Source organism: Bufo gargarizans, chromosome 1, assembly GCF_014858855.1.
Source record: "Bufo gargarizans isolate SCDJY-AF-19 chromosome 1, ASM1485885v1, whole genome shotgun sequence".
NCBI classification, from domain to species: domain Eukaryota; kingdom Metazoa; phylum Chordata; class Amphibia; order Anura; family Bufonidae; genus Bufo; species Bufo gargarizans.
In genome coordinates, this window is record NC_058080.1 from 11,031,832 (window position 1) to 11,056,115 (window position 24,284).

A 24,284-nucleotide genomic window follows, 5' to 3' on the forward strand; every position below is an offset into this window, starting at 1 on the left:
CTTGCAGCCATTATTCAGACTTTCACAGGAACCAGTTGAGCTAACAGCAGGACGGACGCGGCGGACAGACCTGCCACGTCAGACTCGTTGTACGTCTTGCCGTCCAAGCCTGCGATGAGAATCCTGTAGACGGCCAGGTCTCATGGAGCTCACCGCACTGTACACCGCACAGACCCACGTACAGCAGGGACCATGTAATCATCTTAGAAGGATTCCCAGTGGCTGTGTCAGTGGGGGCTGCTGGAGCCATAACAGATAATGGAAATATTTGGGGGGGCGGCCCCCAATTGTGGCCGCATCAGGACGTTATTTATTATTGATACATACTGCAGGAATGGGGTGACAGGCATGAAATCAGAAAATTCCTGCCGCAATATACAAAGCGTCCCCAAATGAAAGAAGCTCTGCTTTCTTATATGTATTGTGAAGGGCTCCTCCGCCCAGGACAATGCCACCCCCACCTCAAGCCATGGCTGCTTTTTTCTTCCCCTCTTTTTCGTTGACTTGTTTGTCCATTGACCATAGAAATCGTGCGGAGCTCGGCGTGGCCCATGGGAATAGATTTCAGGTTGAGTTAGTACAGTTTCCTCGCTGTCAGGACGCTGGAATTAATGGTGTTTTGATGACACAAATTTTGAAGCTCAGACAAAGAGCATGAAGGCCGAGAGACATGGCTCCATAGAAGCGGGTTCCTCCTCTCCCCCAGCCTCCCTTGTCCTCGCTGTCATCCGTCTGCCAATCTTCCTGTCCATGCTTATTTAAAGACGCCTTTCATGGTTTATTCTTTCCCACAGGGTTTGCCAGATCGGGACCGGTGCCTGGGTTCCAAGGGGACACACTGCAGTTGGCCTTCATCGACTTAAGACAAGTAAGCCTTTGTTGTTTTGTGCTTTAAGATGTGTGACTGAGGGCCCATGAGGTCTTAAGGAGCGAGAGAAGGAATGGGGAGGGGGGCTCCAAGGAAGAGGGTGTGTGTGCGGGGGTTTGAAGAAATGAGACTCTTTAAGGATTAAACTCCGGAGACCTGCGTCCTTCTCGCCTCTTTTTAAGGCTGTCAGGTCGGTTCCTCGGCCTAAGCGGTGATGGGCGCGAGGGATATTGACGCTGTGGCGGACCCGCAAGCTCTGACCTCTGCGTTGTGCCACATGTGTATGACTTTTAGCAGGGCACTGGATAACTTAGCAGGCTTGTAAGGCTAAACACGAGAGCTAGGAACGACCCTGCCAAATTTACAGCTGAGAATTGGAGGAGACTAGCGAAAACTCTATAGATGGAAGGAGACCAAGCTCCGAATACAAAGCCATATAGAAAAGAGACTCCAGGCCGTCGTTCATCTAGTTCTACTGACTATTCTGCATGTTGTGCCTAGAGGAAGCTCTTGGGTTGGAGTACCTTCCCCGACATAGGTCTTACCAGGTGCAGTCACCCTCTGAGCTCAGAGATTTACATGAGAGACGGACATAACGGTCAGGACTCCAGTCTGTCAACCATCACAGGAGTCCATGAGCCATATCTATTTAGCTGTAGACCACAGGTTGGGGTCCATTGCTAGATATACATATAGTACTGAGGTTGCATTCATCTGACTATTACCTGTAGGGGGCAGTATTTGGCTCAGGGGTACTGCATCATATATGGGGCTGGACTGACCCCTCTAGGATCTTGTGTTGAGATGCTCCCTGCTGGTTCCTGCACTCCTAGTTCTCGTCTCGGCCGCCTCTACTTTCTTCTTGGAATAATCATCTGTGAATTGCAAAAAGCCAAATCTTTCTACGAATAGAAACACTTGGGGTCATTTGTACCTACCTAATGCACACGGCACTCCTGAGCACTAACCATGGAGAACCACCGTACTGTACAGGGTATAGACCAGGGGAAACCACAGTACTAGCGACCCTCAGGATAGCTATAGACAGTCTATGGACCTGGAGTGCATGGGAATGGAGTTGTATGAATGGGGGCCGATCTCTACCACTGTGGCCACCTGATGCTAAAGGAAGCCATCTGTACCATGGCAGCCATCTGGAGACAAATAGTGTCCGATTTGTACCGCGTTGGCCTCTTGGGTCAAATAAATGCCCATTTAGTACCTGTAGCAACTATGAAGCAAGTCATGGTCTGTTTCTACTACTGTGGCCACCTGGGGCCAAAACAAGCCCATCTGTACCACTGCAGTTACCTGATGCATACATGAAGCCATCTGTACCATGGCAGCCACCTGGGGAAAATAGAGGCCCATCTGTACCAGTGTAGTCACCTGGGGAAATAGAGGCCCATCTGTACCAGTGTAGTCACCTGTGGGGAATGGAGACCCATCTATACCAGTGTAGTCACCTGTGGTGAATGGAGGCCCATCTGTACCAGTGTAGTCACCTGGGGGGTAATAGAGGCCCATATGTACCAGTGTAATCACCTGGGGGGAATAGAGGCCCATATGTACCAGTGTAGTCACCTGGGGGTAATAGAGGCCGTTCTGTACCAGTATGGTCACCTGGGGGGAATAGAGGCCCATCTGTACCAGTATGGTCACCTGGGGGGAATAGAGGCCCATCTGTACCAGTATGGTCACCTGGGGGTAATAGAGGCCCATCTGTACCAGTATGGTCACCTGGGGGGAATAGAGGCCCATCTGTACCAGTATGGTCACCTGGGGGGAATAGAGGCCCATCTGTACCAGTATGGTCACCTGGGGGGAATAGAGGCCCATCTGTACCAGTATGGTCACCTGGGGGGAATAGAGGCCCTTCTGTACCAGTATGGTCACCTAGGGGTAATAGAGGCCCTTCTGTACCAGTATGGTCACCTGGGGGTAATAGAGGCCCATCTGTACCAGTGTAGTCACCTGGGGGTAATAGAGGCCCTTCTGTACCAGTGTAGTCACCTGGGGGTAATAGATGCCCTTCTGTACCAGTATGGTCACCTGGGGGGAATAGAGGCCCATCTGTACCAGTATGGTCACCTGGGGGGAATAGAGGCCCATCTGTACCAGTATGGTCACCTGGGGGGAATAGAGGCCCTTCTGTACCAGTATGGTCACCTGGGGGGAATAGAGGCCCTTCTGTACCAGTATGGTCACCTTGGGGGAATAGAGGCCCTTCTGTACCAGTATGGTCACCGTGGGGGGAATAGAGGCCCTTCTGTACCAGTATGGTCACCTGGGGGGTAATAGAGGCCCATCTGTACCAGTATGGTCACCTGGGGGTAATAGAGGCCCTTCTGTACCAGTGTAGTCACCTGGGGGTAATAGAGGCCCTTCTGTACCAGTATGGTCACCTGGGGGGAATAGAGGCCCTTCTGTACCAGTATGGTCACCTGGGGGGAATAGAGGCCCATCTATACCAGTATGGTCACCTGGGGGGAATAGAGGCCCATCTGTACCAGTATGGTCACCTGGGGGGAATAGAGGCCCATCTGTACCAGTATGGTCACCTGGGGGGAATAGAGGCCCATCTGTACCAGTATGGTCACCTGGGGGGAATAGAGGCCCATCTGTACCAGTATGGTCACCTAGGGGTAATAGAGGCCCTTCTGTACCAGTATGGTCACCTGGGGGGAATAGAGGCCCTTCTGTACCAGTATGGTCACCTGGGGGTAATAGAGGCCCTTCTGTACCAGTATGGTCACCTGGGGGTAATAGAGGCCCATCTGTACCAGTGTAGTCACCTGGGGGGAATAGAGGCCCATCTGTACCAGTATGGTCACCTGGGGGGAATAGAGGCCCATCTGTACCAGTATGGTCACCTGGGGGGAATAGAGGCCCATCTGTACCAGTATGGTCACCTGGGGGGAATAGAGGCCCTTCTGTACCAGTATGGTCACCTGGGGGGAATAGAGGCCCATCTGTACCAGTATGGTCACCTGGGGGGAATAGAGGCCCTTCTGTACCAGTATGGTCACCTGGGGGGTAATAGAGGCCCATCTGTACCAGTATGGTCACCTGGGGGTAATAGAGGCCCATCTGTACCAGTGTGGTCACCGGGGGGGTAATATGATCGGTGGGTGGCCAGGGTCCTGGGAGAGACTAGAAAGGAGCCACACTACTAAATCATAGGCTGAGGTCACTGATCACAAAGTGAGAGCATATACTAACCATCTGCCAGCACTCCATAAAACTTATAGCCAAGGTCCAACATTCAGGAACCTGATGTGAAGAGAAGCTAGGAAGAGCGTCTGTTGCTCTGGAGGACCTGTCCTGTCCTGCATCACACGGACAGCGCATTGAATTCAAGGGGCACGGTGTAATGCTGCCTTTCTCCTGTGATGGCGCTGCAGGGAAATGAAACCACTGATTACAGCTGATCGTTGGGGTCCCAGCAGGGATGGCACCTTATCTTCTTGACCAGGGACACTAGTAACAAAATAAATTGTAAAAGGCCGACATTTAGAAAATGCATAATCAGTTCTTCTCCAGGCCCCCCCCCCCTGCAGATATTGGCACATATTGATATCAGCATGTTGCCCCTACTCCATGGCACTTTATTTTAATGCCAGATGCAGTTGACGTCCTCGCTTTTATATAAACTATATTCCTATGAATTTCCAACCCCAGGATGAAGTAGGACCCCCAAGGGGCCAGGCTACAGCTGGCCAGATGCCTGCTCCCCCATTCAGAGCCCCGGCCTGGAAAATCTTAACTTCTACATCAAACCCATGGACCACAATGAGCTGTGAAGATGAAAGGCGGGCACGGAGGTGGCAGAAGCCTCAGCTCATCCCTGTGAAGATCCCCTTTTTTGTGTGTTGATATGCCAGGGGCAGAGGGGGAGGAGGAGAAGGTGTTGAATTGTGCACTGTCATCGCTTTTGCCGAGAAGATGGATGGGGTCGGACGGAAAGTGTGAATGAAGTTGGGAGTCATTGACGGATGTGCCTGTCCTATTAAGGCCATCTTTCTATGTGTCTCCCAGTAAACAACAACAAGAAGCCGGCCTGGCACTTTGTCTGTGCTGCCACGATGATGCAGTACCCCTTGTATTCACGGCTAGTCCCGATGCTCCAGGGGTATGACGTGCACTGACATTATCCTCTCTCCATCGATGGTCCTGTCTGGAGGAGCTTTCATCTGGTAATAGATGAGCCTGAGAAGAGTGATGGCGGCGCCATCCGTCATCCTGTGACATGGCCGGGCCGCGCTTCATTAACGCGCCGTTGGGAACCTCTCCTTCGCCATATGTAACCTAGGTTTTTTTTTGTTTTTTTTGTCCTGTACCTTTTTTTTTATACTAGAAAGTCTTTTCATTTGGGCGCTTCAAATCTTCCATTTTGGGGGGGTAAAAAAAAACGTTGAGAATGGCGCTGTTTATCCGCTCTGGCGGTCACCCGGCAACATTATTTTTATCTTCCCGTGATATTTATGCCCAGGGTTTCCTGTGGCGGCACAAAGGAGACGAGTTAATTTGTCATTTCTGAGGACGTTATTATTGCTGGGAATCGACAGACCTTCTAGGGGGACGTCCGACCCAATGTGACCGCGCTGCCAGACCATTACGCGCATGAGGTTTCCAAGGCCGCGAGCCATTTATAGTCCGTGTGGAAAGCTCTTTTATGCTTCTGCGTGACAAGTAGGCTTTGGCGCCACTTAACGTCTTTGGCGCCAGTCTGTCTCTCTGCTCTTCTCCACTGTCATGAAATAACCTCCAGTCGCTTACAATGATCATTTTTGGGACTGCAATATGTCATGGCCTCCATGGTGGCTCCCATAGCCATTGCCACCCAACTTTCCCGTGGTGCATGGTGGATCTAGAATCTAAACGAATCCATTTTCATTTGTAAATTTGGCCTTACACTTTAGATAGCTGTCCCCCCCCAATAGTGTTTTTGATGGGGAGAGGTACGCTAGGCTATCTGATGCCAGACCCCTGTGGTGGTAGGTACCATCAGCGGGGAGTCCAGGCACCACCATACTTATTAGTTGTGACCAGCCGACATTCATTGTATAGCCAGCTTTAGACATATGATGTTAGATTCCTGCCGGAAGTCCTTACATTACTTACTTGTAGGATCTCCCGCCACTCTTGTGTGGCAGAGTGGTAAAGTATTTTGACAATTAATAGTTGGCCCATTCTCTGCGACCATAGATCTGACCTTGGCTTCATGGAAACCCCATGACACCAATGAACTTCACCCTAGGCGTACCCTCTCATCTTCTTAGTCCTCTAGCCACCTAGGACATTTTGTCGTTCAGTGTCATCTTATGAGTCCTCTAGCCACCTAGGGTATTGGTTGTTCCATCTTATCTTTTGAGTCTCTTGCCACCTTTTTGTACCCTCCTATCTTTTTAGTCCTCTAGCTACCTAGGACATTTGGCATACCCGCTCATCCTTTGAGCAGTCTAGTGACCTTAGACTTTTGTTGTCCCATCTAATCTTCTAAGTCATCTAGGACATTTCCCTCTCATCTTCTGCTGGAGTTCGATACCTTCTGAGCAGTAGACAGTTGTGACCTGTGCTGAATCACATTGAGTGATAGTTTAGTCGTCAATGCCACCAACACGGAGTACTAGATGTCACTTCAACAGTAGTCTGATCAACTCTAGAGGCTTCCAAGATGTTCAGCCAGCATCAGCCCATTCACCAGGCCTATGAGCACCATGGATGTAGTACTTGGTCCAATATTCCTGAAGAACCAATCCTAGACTTCAATATACCTAACTGCCAGTTGTTCAAATTCATAGAAGTAATGGTTATGACATTGAGACTTGTACTTCACGTATTGTCCCCTGTTTTATGTAAGGAGGAGTCTAGCTAGCTCATAGTAACTACTTCTCCAGAATCTTACCTATCTTTACTGGGAGAGGAATATGTTAGACACATTTAGGGTTGTTTATTAAAGGGGTTGTCCGGGTTCAGAACTGAACTAGGACATACCTATAATATCACCAAGGCAGCCCCCCCGACATGAGCATCGGAGCAGTTCATGCTCCAATGCTCTCCCTTGCCCTGTGCAGGATCACGCAGGGCAAGTGCTCTTTTATTTATTATAACACACTGCCGGGCGGAGGCTTCACCCAGCAGTGTGTTCGGTGGGCTCTGATGGGCGGGCTTTACAGGCTAGGGCAGCGCTAAAGCCCACCCATCATTGCCGGTGACATCACCGGGCTCACTGCTGGGTGGAAGCCTCCACCCGGCAGCCTGAAGGAGAGCCCGGTACGTCACTGGAACTCCACAAAATGACTTTGAACTGCTCCGATGCTCGAGTCGGGGGCTGCCTGGGTGAAAATCTGGGTTTGTCCGGGTTCAGCTCTGAACCCAGACAACCCCTTTAAGACCGACATTTTAGCTTGATGCGCCTGTTATGTAGAGGCGTGAGCGGAGAAAAGTAGCAGATTCGGTCACAAATCCCCTTTGCAACCGAATGTGCAACAAAAGTATGACAAAAAGTGGCATACTTCTCATCGTAGATGACCCTTGTCACATTGGTAGGAGGTCCTCACATTAGGTGGCACTTGGAATGGATAGTAATTTGGTAAACAGGTTGTTTCTACCTCTAGGCATTAGTTTGGTGAACTTGTTGACCCTTTTAACCTCCATGTTGAGAAGTTCAGTGATCACTCAGAACTTCTCCACAAGGCAAGGAGTTTGTTAATAAGTTTCCTCCTACTTCAGATGGAGAGGAATGCGGTAAATTTTAGATCTAGCTTCACGTTCAGTAAAAATGTGTTCCCAGTCTGAGAATTATTGGTTAAATAGGGCATATAGTTTGCTACTTCTGACCATGAGTGGTTACGAGGAAATTACTTCTGTAATCTAAAAACCGTATAGGACGAAGCAACAGATATTTAGTATGATTTTACTGCCAAGGAGTCGGAGCTAATGAGAGACTTTACTAAGGCAAATTTCAAAAACTGGACCCAAAGAAAGAAAATTTGGATAAAAAAAGAAGGGAGTTCTGAAAACTGAAGTGCGTAAAAAGTGATTGCAGGACCTCAAGGTGGTGCTGTTTATCTTTGCTCCACATGCTGCTGCTGCCATATCCGGGGATATGAAGGTGCCTACTGTCCTCTTCTCAAAAGACAGTTTTTTCTCCACACAGGTGCCTTGTCCTCCTCCTGATATTAGTACATTCTAGGAATACTTGTCATTTCATGTAAAGCTCTTAATTATAGAATATTATGTAAATAATTACACAGGTGTTACAGGTGGAATCTTCTGCTTTTTCCAGTTAACTGGCTCTACCCTACATCAGGGATCAGTCCATTAAGGTGTTTTGTTCCACCATCGTTCTTGTACGAGTCCTCATTTTTCATACTAGCTTCTTTGTAGTGACCAAGACCTTTACCTCTGACCCACAAGCATTACCTGGAGCGCTGATAAACACAAGGCTGCTCACTGAAGGCTATGCAGACAAAACCCAGAAGATTACATTGGTTGTGTCTGTGAACGATAACCACGCCAATCCAACAATATTCAGAACAAATGTGCTGTAATGTATTACAGATTGGCCAAACCTGTTTGGCTCTTCTCTGATTTGAATGACTCATTGTTTTGGACAATTGCATTCTGATTTCCAGTAAAGAAAGAAATCTGGAAGGACCAGGTTGGACAAGTTTCCGCCATCGTGAGCTGCACATACACTGGATGAAAAAAAGTATTAGGACATCTACACGTTCCATCTACAGGAGCTTTTATGACTTCCCATTCTACATCCATAGACATTAATATGGAGTTGGGTCCTCCCTTTGCTCCTCTGGGAAGGCTTTCTACAAGATTTCCGAGGGTGTGTGTGGGGATTTTTGCCCATTTATCTAGAAGGGCATGTTTGGGGGTCAGACACTGATGTTGGAGGAGAGGTCCTGTCTCACAGCATTCTGGTGTTGGATGGCTTTGAGGTCAGGGCTCTTCAGTCAAGATCTTTCACACCAGACTCCTCCAACCATGTCTTTATGGAGCTGGCTCTGTGCACTGGGGCACAGTCATGGTGAAAGAGAAAAAGGCCTTCCCTCAACTGTTCCTATAAAGTTGGAAGCATGCAATTGTCCAAAATGGTTTGCTGAAGCATTAAGATTTTCCTTCACTGGAACGTAAAGGCCGAGGCTGACATCTGAAGAACCCCTCATAGCATTATCCCTCCTCCTCTGTCCTAACGTTCTCCTGGCATTCACCAAACCCAGACTTCTCCATCGGACCAGCAGATAGTGTGATCCGCCATTCCAGAGAACATGTCTCCAATATACCAGAGTCCAGTGGTGGTGGGCTTTACACCACTCTGATGCCTTGCATTGTGCCTGGTAATGGAAGGCTTGCATGCTGCTCCTCCTGGAAACCCATGCCATGAAGCTCCTGGCACAGCACACTTTTGTTTTGGACTCTGCAGTTATAGAGCCAGCAGAGCTTTATGGACTTGTATTAACTATGCTCCTCAGCACTCGGGGACCCCGCTCTGTAACAAGGCCGAGATGCTGTGGCTTCTTCCACAATAATACAGGTGATGGTGGAATATCTAGGAGGAAAGACATTTTAGGAGATGACTTATGGCATTGGTGGCATCCTATATTACATCATAATAGCCTAAGCTATACAGTTCTGTTATTCTTTCGTTTTAAAATCTAACTTTTGTTATTAAATAATTAAAACATTAGTGTGTTAATTACAAAAAGCCTTATGTGATCCTAAAATGTTCAAAAGCTTTTGGTATTTACTATTATTTTGCTGATTTCCCAGTATTTGGGATTGGGTGCCATGAGAAGAGTTAATTTCACACCATCTCCATTCTTTTTGCTACTTTATTTTATCTACTGCTTCAATTATTTATCGTCTAGCAAGGGTAAGGCTACTTACACACTTGCTGCAGAGGATTCCGGCAGGCAGTTCCGTCGCCAGATCCTGCAATACAGACGCAAACGGATTGCATTTGTCAGACGGATTCGGATGCGGATCCATCGAACAAATGCATTGCAATACCGGATCCTTCTCTCCAGTGTCATCCCGAAAAAAGGATCTGGTATAAATATTTTTTTTTTGCATTTTTAAATGTCTGCGCATGCGCAGACGGGAGAGCCGGATCTGTTTTGCTGGAACACTTAATGCTGGATGCTGCATTCTGCAGTATTTTTTCCGGCCGAGAAACGCAAGAGGGACTGAACTGACGCATCCTGAATGGATTCCTCTCCATTCAGAATGCATTAGGATAAAACTGATAAGTTATTTTCCAGTATTGAGCCCCGAGGACGGAACTCAATACCGGAAAAGATAAACGCTAGTGTGAAAGTACCCTTAGATGTTGCTTCCTGTTAGTAAACCTTTGTCTAATTCCTCTAGGTACTCGCAGCAAACAGTTACTTTCCTATATATCGGTTTATTAGTCCTTTCTCACACTTTATATCCCTCACTCCCGAGCGCTCATCAATTCCGCTTTCTCTCTCTCATAATGTGGTGTCATATATCAGCGGATGGCTTCACCACGGAGAGATAGTCTGCAGTACGGCTCTCTGTACCAGTACCAATGGTTTTGTGCTAAAATGTTAGAACTAGTGCCCCCCCCCCCCCCCCCAACATGTTTCTCCACATCTGTGGCTTCTCCAGGGGTATGGAGCAAAACTCCCTACAGTTGTCGGTCAGAGCCTCTCCTTTTGCTGTATACTTCCATACAGTTGTCGGTCAGAGCCTCTCCTCTTGCTGTATACTTCCATACAGTTGCCGGTCAGAGCCTCTCCTTTTGCTGTATACTTCCATACAGTTGCCGGTCAGAGCCTCTCCTCTTGCTGTATACTTCCATACAGTTGCCGGTCAGAGCCTCTCCTCTTGCTGTATACTTCCATACAGTTGTCGGTCACACCCTCTCCTTTTGCTGTATACTTCCATACAGTTGTCGGTCAGAGCCTCTCCTCTTGCTGTATACTTCCATACAGTTGTCAGTCACACCCTCTCCTTTTGCTGTATCCTTCCATACAGTTGTCGGTCACACCCTCTCCTTTTGCTGTATACTTCCATACAGTTGTCGGTCACACCCTCTCCTCTTGCTGTATACTTCCATACAGTTGTCGGTCAGAGCCTCTCCTTTTGCTGTATCCTTCCATACAGTTGTCGGTCACACCCTCTTCTTTTGCTGTATCCTTCCATACAGTTGTCGGTCACACCCTCTCCTTTTGCTGTATACTTCCATACAGTTGTCGGTCACACCCTCTCCTCTTGCTGTATACTTCCATACAGTTGTCGGTCACACCCTCTCCTCTTGCTGTATACTTCCATACAGTTGTCGGTCACACCCTCTCCTCTTGCTGTATACTTCCATACAGTTGTCGGTCACACCCTCTCCTTTTGCTGTATACTTCCATACAGTTGTCGGTCACACCCTCTCCTTTTGCTGTATCCTTCCATACAGTTGTCGGTCAGAGCCTCTCCTCTTGCTGTATCCTTCCATACAGTTGTCGGTCAGAGCCTCTCCTCTTGCTGTATCCTTCCATACAGTTGTCGGTCAGAGCCTCTCCTCTTGCTGTATACTTCCATACAGTTGTCGGTCAGAGCCTCTCCTCTTGCTGTATACTTCCATACAGTTGTCGGTCAGAGCCTCTCCTCTTGCTGTATACTTCCATACAGTTGTCGGTCACACCCTCTCCTCTTGCTGTATACTTCCATACAGTTGTCGGTCAGAGCCTCTCATTTTGCTGTATCCTTCCATACAGTTGTCGGTCAGAGCCTCTCCTCTTGCTGTATCCTTCCATACAGTTGTCGGTCACACCCTCTCCTTTTGCTGTATACTTCCATACAGTTGTCGGTCACACCCTCTCCTTTTGCTGTATACTTCCATACAGTTGTCGGTCAGAGCCTCTCCTCTTGCTGTATACTTCCATACAGTTGTTGGTCAGAGCCTCTCCTCTTGCTGTATACTTCCATACAGTTGTCGGTCACACCCTCTCCTTTTGCTGTATACTTCCATACAGTTGTCGGTCACACCCTCTCCTTTTGCTGTATACTTCCATACAGTTGTCGGTCAGAGCCTCTCCTCTTGCCTCCGGTTTCTTTTCCTGCTCTTCAGCCTCCCGAGCCGTCGCTCTGCCTGGCAGCCTCCCGAGCCGTCGCTCTGCCTGGCAGCCTCCCGAGCCGTCGCTCTGCCTGGCAGCCTCCGCTCCCGCAGACTTTGGCTGGAGAACAATAGGCCCTGATTTGTGTATATCGGAGCATGTGTTCAGTGAAGTGTTGTGTAATTTACTGGACTCTCCGCGCCTTGCGCGTTTCATTCCTTCACTTGGCACTTGGACGCACTACACGAGGTCGTGGGGTTTATCATTGTCCTCAGTTACCAGGTTATTTGGGGGGGGGGGGAGCTTTCCATGTTCGGTCCAGTAAACAGCTTTGTGGTGGTATTTTACTCGGGGGTTTGTCGGGGATCACTAGATATCAGGAGACTTGAGTGCGGTGCGCTGTGGAGCAGGGGCGTATGACACGGGGACCTGCCGCTAAGTGCTCTGCTACATAAACTCCTCTCGGCCTCATTTCTTAATGGGTTAACGAGCTGCCTCATCGCAGCGACACCTCCGGGGCCTGACAGACAGATCTGCGCCCTGGACGTTAATGCACGGCAGAGCGCGGGTCCCAACGCACGGTGATTTATGGCATTGGTGTGACCTGACGAGAGGAAGGAGCAGGACTAAACAACGCGTCCGCGCCACTTGCCGCTCATTCCAGTTTGTCATAAACCGTAACCAGAAATCCCATTTTGTGTATAATTGGGGGGGGGGGGGGGGGCGTCTAGTAATGGTCTACAGCACGGGAAATCAATACTCTGTTCTCATTCAGTGCCCTGTTGGCATAGAATCTGCACCCATTATGCTCCAAGTTCCGGTTCCTAGAGCCCCCATGGACGCCAGATCATGCCCCCCCAAGCACACAGTCAGCATGCATCTCTCTCCTAAAATACTCTGTGCTGCTCAGAGGCATTGCTCCTCCCACTGTGTAAATCCCACTCATCTCCATGCAGCCCTGTCCTCACTAACGCATGAGTGGACGGGTCACAGCATCCCCTCAAGGGTACCACATTCTCTCCTGAAGTACTCTGTGCTGCTGGAGTGGACGGTTAGTTAAGTCTGTCTCCACCATGACTCTTCCCATGTAATATTCAGAATACTGACTGCAGTATCCTCTGTGCTGCTGTGAAGGTTGATACTCTGTAATGGACTAGAGGGTACAGTAAGTTACGTCAGATGCCTGGGGACTGTGAGGTCCCCCTGCAGGAGGAGGTTCTCTCCGAGGGACCCGGCGGCTCATCACACGCCTCGCCTCTACTGGCTCCCACCCTGTTACCACTTACCTGCTCCCGGGACGGCACACCGCCAAGATTTTTACTCATTTCTGAGTAATTCTGTGGGGTGTGGGGGCGATTCCTGCGTGCTGGTTGTGTATGACGGATAAGGACCCTGCGTGTACTTACTGGGAGGAGACGGGTGATGAGACCTGGGTGTCCTCCGGCCTGCGAGTTACTGAATGGGCTCCGTGTGCTCACCTGTTCATTATAAGGATATAATACACCAAGGAGGTAGGTGACTGGGTGACCCCGGCTAGCGCCTATTCAAACGGTAAAGGAGCACTCCGGGTAAAGCGGTTGTGAGCCTGGATATCATATGACACCGCTGTCCTGCCCACGTATGTTGGAGAGACACTGTGTAGGTGCAGTGGACGGGGGTCTCTCCTGTGCTGCTGACGTGTGCTGTATATCGGGGGGGGGTCCTGAGGGTCTGTAACCCGACTCAAGCGAGTTATGCTCCATACACTCCCCATATATACAGCAGCTGCTTGCCCCCCCCCCCCCATACACGTATGCCTCCGTACTATTCCTCCCCCCATACACGTATGCCTCTGTACTATTCCTCCCCCCATACACGTATGCCCCTGTACTATTCCTCCCCCCATACACGTATGCTCCTGTACTATTCCTCCCCCCATACACGTATGCCTCTGTACTATTCCTCCCCCCATACACGTATGCCTCTGTACTATTCCTCCCCCCATACACGTATGCCTCCGTGCTATTCCTCCCCTCATACACGTATGCCTCTGTACTATTCCTCCCCCCATACACGTATGCCTCTGTACTATTCCTCACCCCATACACGTATGCCTCTGTACTATTCCTCCCCCCATACACGTATGCCTCCGTGCTATTCCTCCCCTCATACACGTATGCCTCCGTACTATTCCTCCCCCCATACACGTATGCCTCTGTACTATTCCTCCCCCCATACACGTATGCCTCTGTACTATTCCTCCCCCCATACACGTATGCCTCCGTGCTATTCCTCCCCTCATACACGTATGCCTCTGTACTATTCCTCCCCCCATACACGTATGCCTCTGTACTATTCCTCACCCCATACACGTATGCCTCTGTACTATTCCTCCCCCCATACACGTATGCCTCCGTGCTATTCCTCCCCTCATACACGTATGCCTCCGTACTATTCCTCCCCCCATACACGTATGCCTCTGTACTATTCCTCCCCCCCATACACGTATGCCTCTGTGCTATTCCTCCCCCCATACACGTATGCCTCTGTACTGTTCCCCCTCCCCATACACGTATGCCTCTGTACTGTTCCCCCCCCCCCATACACGTATGCCTCTGTACTGTTCCCCCCCCCCCCATACACGTATGCTCCTGTACTATTCCTCCCCCATACATGTATGCTCCTGTACTATTCCTCCCCCATACATGTATGCCTCTGTACTATTCCTCCCCCCATACACGTATGCTCCTGTACTATTCCTCCCCCATACACGTATGCCTCTGTACTATTCCTCCCCCCATACACGTATGCCTCCGTGCTATTCCCCTCCCCCATACACGTATGCCTCTGTACTATTCCTCCCCCCATACACGTATGCTCCTGTACTATTCCTCCCCCATACACGTATGCCTCTGTACTATTCCTCCCCCCATACACGTATGCCTCTGTACTATTCCTCCCCCCATAAACGTATGCCCCTGTACTATTCCTCCCCCATACACGTATGCCTCTGTACTATTCCTCCCCCCATACACGTATGCCTCTGTACTATTCCTCCCCCCATACACGTATGCCTCTGTACTATTCCTCCCCCCATACACGTATGCTCCTGTACTATTCCTCCCCCCATACACGTATGCCTCTGTACTATTCCTCCCCCCATACACGTATGCCTCTGTACTATTCCTCCCCCCATACACGTATGCCTCTGTACTATTCCTCCCCCCATACACGTATGCCTCTGTACTATTCCTCCCCCCATACACGTATGCCTCTGTACTATTCCTCCCCCCATACACGTATGCCTCTGTACTATTCTTCCTCCCCCATACACGTATGCTCCTGTACTATTCTTCCTCCCCCATACACGTATGCTCCTGTACTATTCTTCCTCCCCCATACACGTATGCTCCTGTACTATTCCTCCCCCCATACACGTATGTTCCTGTACTATTCTTCCTCCCCCATACACGTATGTTCCTGTACTATTCCTCCCCCCATACACGTATGTTCCTGTACTATTCCTCCCCCCATACACGTATGCTCCTGTACTATTCCTCCCCCCATACACGTATGCTCCTGTACTATTCCCCCCCCCCCATACACTTATGCCTCTGTACTATTCCTCCCCCCCATACACGTATGCTCCTGTACTATTCCTCCCCATACACGTATGCTCCTGTACTGTCCCTCCCCCCCCATACACGTATGCTCCTGTACTATTCCTCCCCCATACACGTATGCTCCTGTACTATTCTTCCTCCCCCATACACGTATGCTCCTGTACTATTCTTCCTCCTCCATACACGTATGCTCCTGTACTATTCTTCCTCCCCCCATACACGTATGCTCCTGTACTATTCTTCCTCCCCCCATACACGTATGCTCCTAAACTATTCCTCCCCCCATACACGTATGCCCCTGTACTATTCCTCCCCCCCATACACGTATGCCCCTGTACTATTCCTCCCCCATACACGTATGCTCCTGTGCTATTCTTCCTCCCCCCATACACGTATGTTCCTGTACTATTCCTCCCCCCATACACGTATGCCCCTGTACTATTCCTGCATCCATACACGTATGCCCCTGTACTATTCCTCCCCCCATACACGTATGCTCCTGTACTATTCCTCCCCCCCCATACACGTATGCCCCTGTACTATTCCTCCCCCCCCATACATGTATGCCTCTGTACTATTCCTCCCCCCCCATACATGTATGCCTCTGTACTATTCCTCCCCCCCCATACACGTATGCCCCTGTACTATTCCTCCCCCCCCATACACGTATGCCCCTGTACTATTCCTCCCCCCCCATACATGTATGCCTCTGTACTATTCCTCCCCCCCCATACACGTATGCCCCTGTACTATTCCTCCCCCCATACATACCTGTCTATCACTGTGTGATGCTCTGGTGCTGTTTTTCTTGTATACCGTCCCCTCTCAGCACCCGGACCCCCCTGGTATCAGATAGATCAGGGTCTGACCTCGGCATGTCCTCGCCTATTCGGCGGTCAGCAGCCGCCCTCCCCTGGAGGCTGACATGCAGCAGTGTGGGTCGCGGGGAGTTGAGTGGAGTGTGCAATGTGTTTAGGTGGAGACCTATAATTAACCTGCTGCGAGGTGTCACCCTGAACTCTACCTGACACCCGTCTGATCCTGACCGCCACCCAGCAGACAGGTGCAGGAGTGGCAGCAGGGGGGATTACCAGCAAAGCGCTTGTCCTGCCCTTAGTCTGTGGACTCTGACAACACAGCAGAGTCCTGGTCACGTGTTCCAAGAGTTCGGGAGGGGGTCTGGTCCAGTGTTACCCCCCCAACCCTCTTATCACTACGCCCCGGGTGGGGTATAGTCACCATCCGACAGGTTTTGTGGATTACATATTGGCGGCTACCTCCCTGCTCATGACCTCCAATTACTTTTAGCTTCAACAATAATTTTTTTTTTTGCAGAATAGGGGTGTATCTATGGGGCCAAGTACTCGCCATCCCTTGCCAATTTGACCATGACTTACTGGGAGGAGCGTTCCTTGTGCTCTGATGCTATTGTCTGGTATGGCAGATACATTGACGACCTTCTCCTTATTTGGGGAGGCGATGTGTCTGCCATACCCGACTACTGTTCACCCACCATTGGGATATACATTCCATTAGTTTTTGGGATAGAAAATTGACTGGACTTTCTAATCAGGTTATTATGACCTAGTCCTTCCATAAGGAGGTCTCCGGTAATACCATCCTTAGAGCCAGTAGTCATCATCCGGTACATACCCTGAAGGCTATCCCGGTGGGTGAGTTCATAAGGGCGAGGAGGAACTGAAGCTTGGAGGTTTCCTTCCAGAGGGGGTGTGAGGTGAAACAGAGGGGTTATGCTAATTGGATGCTTCCCAGAGCGTTCAGATACGTTTTTTACAGTCTGCCCCAAAAAATGGAAGGAAAAAAAGAGAGAAAGGAAATTTTTTTTTTATTTAGGGTCCATTCACATGTCCGCAAAATGAGTTCGCATCCATTTCACAATTATGCGGAACAGGTGCGGACCCATTTATTTTCAATGGGCCTGGAATGTGCTGTACGCATCCGCCTTTGTAGATCCGCACTTCCGTTCCGCAAAAAAATAGAACATGTGCTATTTTTGTCCGCAATTGCGGTCAAGAAAACGCGTTTTCTATGAGAGTGGCGGCGATGTGCAGTACGCAAAATGCAGAACGCACAATCCGCAAAACACATACGGACACGTGAATGGACCCTTCAAAAATACGGAAACGGATCCGCAAACAACGGATGACATACGGAAACCATTCCGTACGTCATCCGCAATTTGCGGATCCATTGACTTGAATGGGGCTGCGGACCGATCTGTGCGGACAATAGTAGTACAAGCTTCATATTTTTGCGGACTACAAATGCAAAAACACGTATGCGGACAGCATCCGCACATTTTATTCACCCATAGAAATGAATGGATCGGCATCTATTCCACAAAATGCTGATAAAATGATACGGTCGTTTGAATGTTCCCTGAGACGGTTACTCCCTCCCCCAGGGGAGGTAATACAAAACATAGGATCCTACTGCGGGAAGCCTTCTGGACCTTCAGATTGAGCATCCGGTATCCGAGAGATTATGTACTATTACTAAGGTTTTTTTGCGCAGATAGTTGCGAGCGGCATTGCTGTTATATAATGTTTTAGGTTACAACTTTGGAAACACACAAAATCGGACCGGAATCTACGGTACGTGTCTTTTTTAGTCACTGGGATCAGAGGGAGATGGTTTTGTTTTTGCCATTTGCTATGAGATATGTAGTTATTTTGGGTTTATTCACATTATGCGTTTTATTGTTTGATGTCATAAGGAATTTCCAAATAACCCTGAAACTATATAATTACGGCTTCTCCTCTTCCACTTTCCTGTCCCGTGCCCAAGAGGCTTTGTCCATATGGCTTTATGTAATATTTGTGGCTCCCGGGCAAGGGAAGGGTTTTTATATTGATTTTAGGGCACTTTCACACTAGTGTTTTTGTTTTCCGGCGCTGAGTTCCGTCCTCGGGGCTCAATACGGGAAAATAACTGATCAGTTTTATCCTAATGCATTCTGAATGGAGAGAAATCCATTCAGTATGCATCAGTTCAGTCCCTCTTACGTTTTTTGGACGGAGAAAATACCGCAGCATGCTGCAGTTTTCTCTCAGGCCAAAAATACTGAACACTTGCCGGAATGCCGGATCCGGCATTAATTTACATTGAAGTGTATTAGTGCCGGATCCGGCTTTCCGGACCTTTAAAAATGCAAAAGAAAATTAATACCGGATCTGTTTTTCTGGATGACACCGGAGAGACGGATCCGGTGTTTCAATGCATTTGTCAGACAGATCCGGATCCGTTTGCGTCCAGATTGCCGGATCCGGCAGGCAGTTCCGGCGATGTAGCTCCCTGCCGGAATCCTCTGCCGCAAGTGTGAAAGTACCCTCATGTAGACTTTGATGATGTATGTTTTCTAAGTGACAGGTGTATTTTGTGAGCTGTCCACCCCTAGGAGGGGCTTTGATCCCCTCACCCACCCTCTTAATTAGAGGGTGGGGTCTTTTTATGCTCCTGGGGACGGACATGTTAACCTGCTGCGGTGTTCACTGGATGTAATAAGTAAAGACAGAGCAACCCCTTGGATCACTAGATGCTGGAGCTCCTTTCTTTTTTCACCGTGGGGTATTTGATGCCTGGAGCTGCCACATCTTCGTTCAGATGACATTTCACTGCTGCCCGGCTTTAACCCTTAAGAGCCCTGGTGCCTGGAAAAGGAGCATCCTGGAGAACAGGAGTTGCCGACCTTGCACTTGTCTTCTGGGTGGCCCGGCTCTGCTCATTTCTCTGGCAGATTGATATCTCGGGTCTCCTCTTTGGGTTTTCCTGGGGTTGAGGGAATTTGCTTGTATCCGGAAATGCTGAGAGGACGCACCAGGCATTATTAAGTTTCCCCCCATAGGAAGGAGTCCAATTAGTGTGCACTGCGCCCTGAACTCTCGCTGGCCTCCTTGCACCCTGCTTGAACTGGATTTTATGTGTCTGCAGGAACAGATAGGACGGGGGGGTGAAAGGCAAGGCTGCGGCCACTACAGTGCAAGCGGGGGAGGGGGGGGACTTCTCTGCGCAAACTTTTAAACCCTGACCTGCTGATATTGTGTGTTGTGATCAGAGTTTATGGCTCTTCTCCATGTAACCAGGTGGAAATCCAGCAGCTTTGCTGAGAACCTCTCTCCTTCCATGATGCCTCCAGGTCACCATGCGTTTTTGGGGGTGCTGCTTACTGGGTCATGAAGGTTGAACTGGGCAAAAGCTGGCCATTCCCCCCTGACACAATTAGCCCATGTCTTTAAAGGGTTAAATCAGTCCTGTAGGAGAGTTTTCAATACCCGTACCCCGTGTCGACCCTTGTGGTACCCTCTGCCTCTCTCATCATTGTGTCAGGTCATTGTAAATCTTGTCATATTGTAGACATCCTCTATGGATCATGAGATGCCTTCTTATGGGGTAGCCTCAGGTGGGTTCCTTTTGATCTGTGCTTCTCTGGAGGACATTGGACTATTTGTGGATCCAAAGGAGGCTTCACGCTGAGATGTCACACGTGTATTGTTGGCCTCATTTCCTCGTTCTGCACTTTCCAGGTGATCGTATTGTATCCCGGCCAAACATTCAGCGCCCGCCATTAACCTTTCCATGACCCTGAGCGAGGAAAAAACCAACATGATGTTACTGCTGTGCTGCCCCCGGAGCAGAAATCACAGGGACGGTGCAGAATATAGCATTGATCTAACGCTGCAAGGTCCACAGCCTTACAACGGCCATTGCTCTCTGAAGATGGCTCACAGATGCCTGCTTGCCCGCAGCGGGCACTTGATAGGGGTAACGTTTTCAGGTGACTCATCTATCATACTCATGACGGGAGAGGGAAGTGATGTGTATGGACGCACAGTAACCCTCGGATATCATGAGTAGCATTTCGGTGTGTTACCCTTTTGGGTCCTGACCAGATTCAGATTGCATTTGCAGTGACTTATGGACAATTAGCCCCTGGCACAGGCTCCAGATGCACCCATATTCACCCCAACCAAGGCCTGAATTCTTGGAGGTCAGTGTATGACAACTGACACCAAATTTTTGGTCTTATTTCAACTAATGTCTTGCTACTTATAGTAAATTATCACGCTGGCTCCAGGAGGGGTCTGAATACCTGGAGACCACCCTGATCAGGGATAGTTTTATGCCGTCCGAAACACGTCCTATGGCCATTATTCCATGCATGCAAGATGATGTCACATGACCGTTGTGTATGATGGTCCTCTACGTTAGTATCTCCCTATGGTAACCGAACACTTCCAGCCCCAATGCCATATTTCATGGCTGGGGTATCTGAGGGACATTGAGACACCTGCTTTGTGAGACTTGCTGGAGTCCTATCTGTTCTTCTGCACGCCAAAGCCTTAGAGAAGTTGTCAGCCTGCTCTTGGCTTGGTAGCCATACATGTTCCCTGGGGACCCCCTTCCTCACTAAGAATACATGCACCCTTGGCTGAGCTGAGCGTGCATGGGGTGGGGGGATCAGAAAGACCAGCTGTTCTGTATCATTCCTACTTCTCTGGCAGCCAAGAGAGTGTTGAAATCCAACGGCCTGATCCTTCTCCATCATCTGCTATCCAGTGAAGAATCCAGAGGTCCCCATACATATTAGACAAGGAGTCTGCGACCTCTAGTTGTAGTAAAACTACAACCCCCCTCAGACACTTGCTCAGCTCTTCTTGGAACTCCCATAGAAATGAATGGAGCATGCCGGGAGTTGTAGTTTCACAACAGCTGGAGGTTGGTGACCCCAGTATTAGATGTTGGCAGGTTTGGCCCACAGTCGTCTAAACCGATTGGGATGAGTTGTGTAGGCGCTCAATGTTACACTGCGCAGGGTTCTCCCATCTCACCGACGCGTTTCGGTCATATGTGCATTTGCTGCACGTTGCTCTCTGTAAGGTCCCTGAGTGTCACAATCTTGTAGAACTTGCCACCTGCTGAGCTATTTGTAAGAACAAAAGGCAGCCTCATGGAGAACGTGTCCGGCGCTGCTTTCTCAGCCAGGGCCCAGCGAGCAGGAAGCAGCGACATGCTGCCTGGATGAAGTAGTTAAACTTAATCCTTCAGATAAGAGGAGAGCGATAAGGTGAACTCTGCCTGTCCTCTTAGCAGTCTGGCTGACCTCCTGGCAGTTGACAGCCAGGGACAGCCCAGGTGGGACGACTTTCTCCTCGGTGATAAGGGTGACCCACACCTGACCCTCCTCCGTCTTCCCCCTTGATAAGAGGCAGCAGTGCTGCAGTCAGGTTATAAACCCTATCAGTGTGCACACAGCCGGAGAGAACTTACCATGACCTTCCCACCCTGGAACAAGGCCAAGCGTCAAGGTCTGAGCCCATATTCCACCTCACAAAGGTGACAGGGGCGATCAGCGTCACCTCTGTACAGCGCCACGTGGCTGCGGTATTATTTATGGAGATGGAAAGTCGCCAGTGGCAAAGTGTTCTACAACTTTCCAAGATGCACTTGTGTTTTGAATTCTTCAGCATCTTCTTGACTTCTGCTTGCTGTCAATGAATGAATACTTTCTTAGTGGCAACTAGAGGCACAAAAAGTTGTACAGTCCCAACAGCTGAGGTTGTGTCCAGTGTAGGGTCTCTTAACATGGATTTCAGCACGGGATCTACGCCTCCCTGTTCACACACTGCAGAACATGTCTGAGGGAATAGGCTGCAGGCTACTTATTCCTGGTCAAGAAGCCAGTTGATCCTTGTGGATCCATCAATCTGCCCAGCCGCAGTGTCCACCTCAGATTTTTGCTCCTCCTGATCTTAAAGGGTTTGTCCAATTGCAACAAATTATAGGGGGTAAATGTCCGATCGGGGGAACGACTACTGGGGCCCCTGCTGAGCATGAGAATGGGGCCATGGTCGCTGCATTCAGCTCCGAGCCTGCTGGAGATAGCCTAGCATTTGTTCTCCACTCTGGCAGTCCCATAGGGTTGAATACAGCTGTGGACACACATGCGAATGGGGGATCATGGGCCCTGGTTCTCATGATGGGAGGGTTCCTCATCAGTTAGACCCCCGCCATATGCTTTGGGTAGCATTTGAACGTTTGTGCCAAGGAGATCTGGCTAGTTGGCTCCAACTTCTCTGACCAAAGCTTTTGGCCAGATGGAGCAGACGTGCCTGCAGCTATCAGAGCATGCTGGGGGTTGAAGTTTCACAGCGGGTTGCAGACCACTGTTTTCATGGGCCTCTACTCTCCATTTACCTGCTGTGTAGTTGAATACTTTGTGTTGTCCTCTGGTATCAGGCTGATGGAGTAGACTAATACACAGGGGTCCCCTCTGCTGAAACCCTCCAGAAATGATGGCTGCACTTTGCCCCTAGCCCTTGCCTGGCCTTATGTACGTCGTTGCCGGTTCCATAATGGTTCAGCATTACTCCCAGCGCAGTCATCGGCAGGTGTGACCAGCGCGCAGGATATTGTCTTCTCCATGTTATCTCTCCCTGTAAATTCATCTACGTGCACTCGTGAACACTCAGGGGTGAATTCGGGGTTAATTACACTTGTTTTACAAGTCCATAAACATGTCATGATGCTGGCACGTAAAGCCGCTTACGAGGAATCACTTGTCGGGCAGCTTCCCCAGCGCAAGACTCTCACAAATAGCCCAGCGATCAATGGCGCGGCCGCCAGCCTGTTATGGCTGAAATCTGCCGTGCCGCACATCCAAGAGAGTGTAGACGTGAGCCGAGACGGCTGATGTGGTCATTCTGTACGGGCCGGTGCGGGGACAAGTCAAGATGGAGGCAAGGGATTTCTGCTGACCTCAAAATTTAATTTTGACTATAGGACTTCGCATCCTTGCCTGATGTACTTTCCCCCCGACCCCCGCACCTAGGGCTCAAGCACATGACCATTGTTTGGTTCTGCGTCCGAGCCCTGTGGCTCAGATGTGGACCCATTCACTTCAGTGGGACTGAAGCACTCCGAGCCCTGTGGCATCCGTTGCTCTGTTCCGTGACCCCGCAAACTAAAAATAGAGCATATCCTATTCTTGTCCGTTTTGCCGACAAGAATAAGCATTTCTATCGTGGGCTGCCTGTTCCACAAATCGAAGGACACACACGGCTGGCATCCATGTTTTGCAGATCCCCAGTCTGGAGACCACAAAACGCAGAGCGGTCATGTGCATGAGCCCTTAAACTTTTTGAGGAATCCCTCTCATCCCAACTCCATTCTGACCATAAATGACTCCAGCCAGCAATCTTACGTTGATGAAGGTATCCCGACTCTCCTTGATGGCAGTTGTCTGGGGAGGGGGGGATTGTTGGATTAGGAGGGGTCATTATAGTGGCTGTTGGCCAAATGATCATTTGGTTCTTAACCTGGTATAAGTTGCCAGTCCTGTGGTTCTTAGCCATCCAGAACCAGCTAATTATCTTGAGTATGGAGGCGGCCTGACTGTCCCCCGATGGCAGATCTTGAGGGAGCGACGGATGGGTCATGTTGGATTTCAGCATGCCCGATTTTCTCTTCTCATGGGAGCTGCTGCCATATTTGTCTACTTGCCTGGCCAAGTGTGCATGTATGTGGTGGATGGAGAGGAATTGTGAGAAAGGTGTAAACCGGGATCAGCAATCTGGACCTCCAGATACTGTAAGACTACAACTCCCAGGGGGCACGCTTGCTTGGCTGTTTGCAGGACTCCTGTAAAGCTTGGATGGACCATGCTGAGAGTTATATTTTCACAGTAGTGCCAGAGGGTGCAGAACC

General features: G+C 49.6%; 1 protein-coding gene across 4 annotated transcripts in view; it reads left to right on the forward strand.

Moving 5' to 3' along the window:
• EXOC6B (exocyst complex component 6B) overlaps window positions 1-24,284 on the forward strand; it is a 144,416-nt gene that overhangs the window by 89,380 nt on the left and 30,752 nt on the right. For all 4 annotated transcript variants that reach the window (XM_044294497.1, XM_044294506.1, XM_044294514.1 and 1 more), the window contains one exon: window positions 795-868. In XM_044294497.1, coding sequence (XP_044150432.1) covers window positions 795-868 — 74 coding nt within the window. The remainder of the gene's footprint in view (window positions 1-794; window positions 869-24,284) is intronic.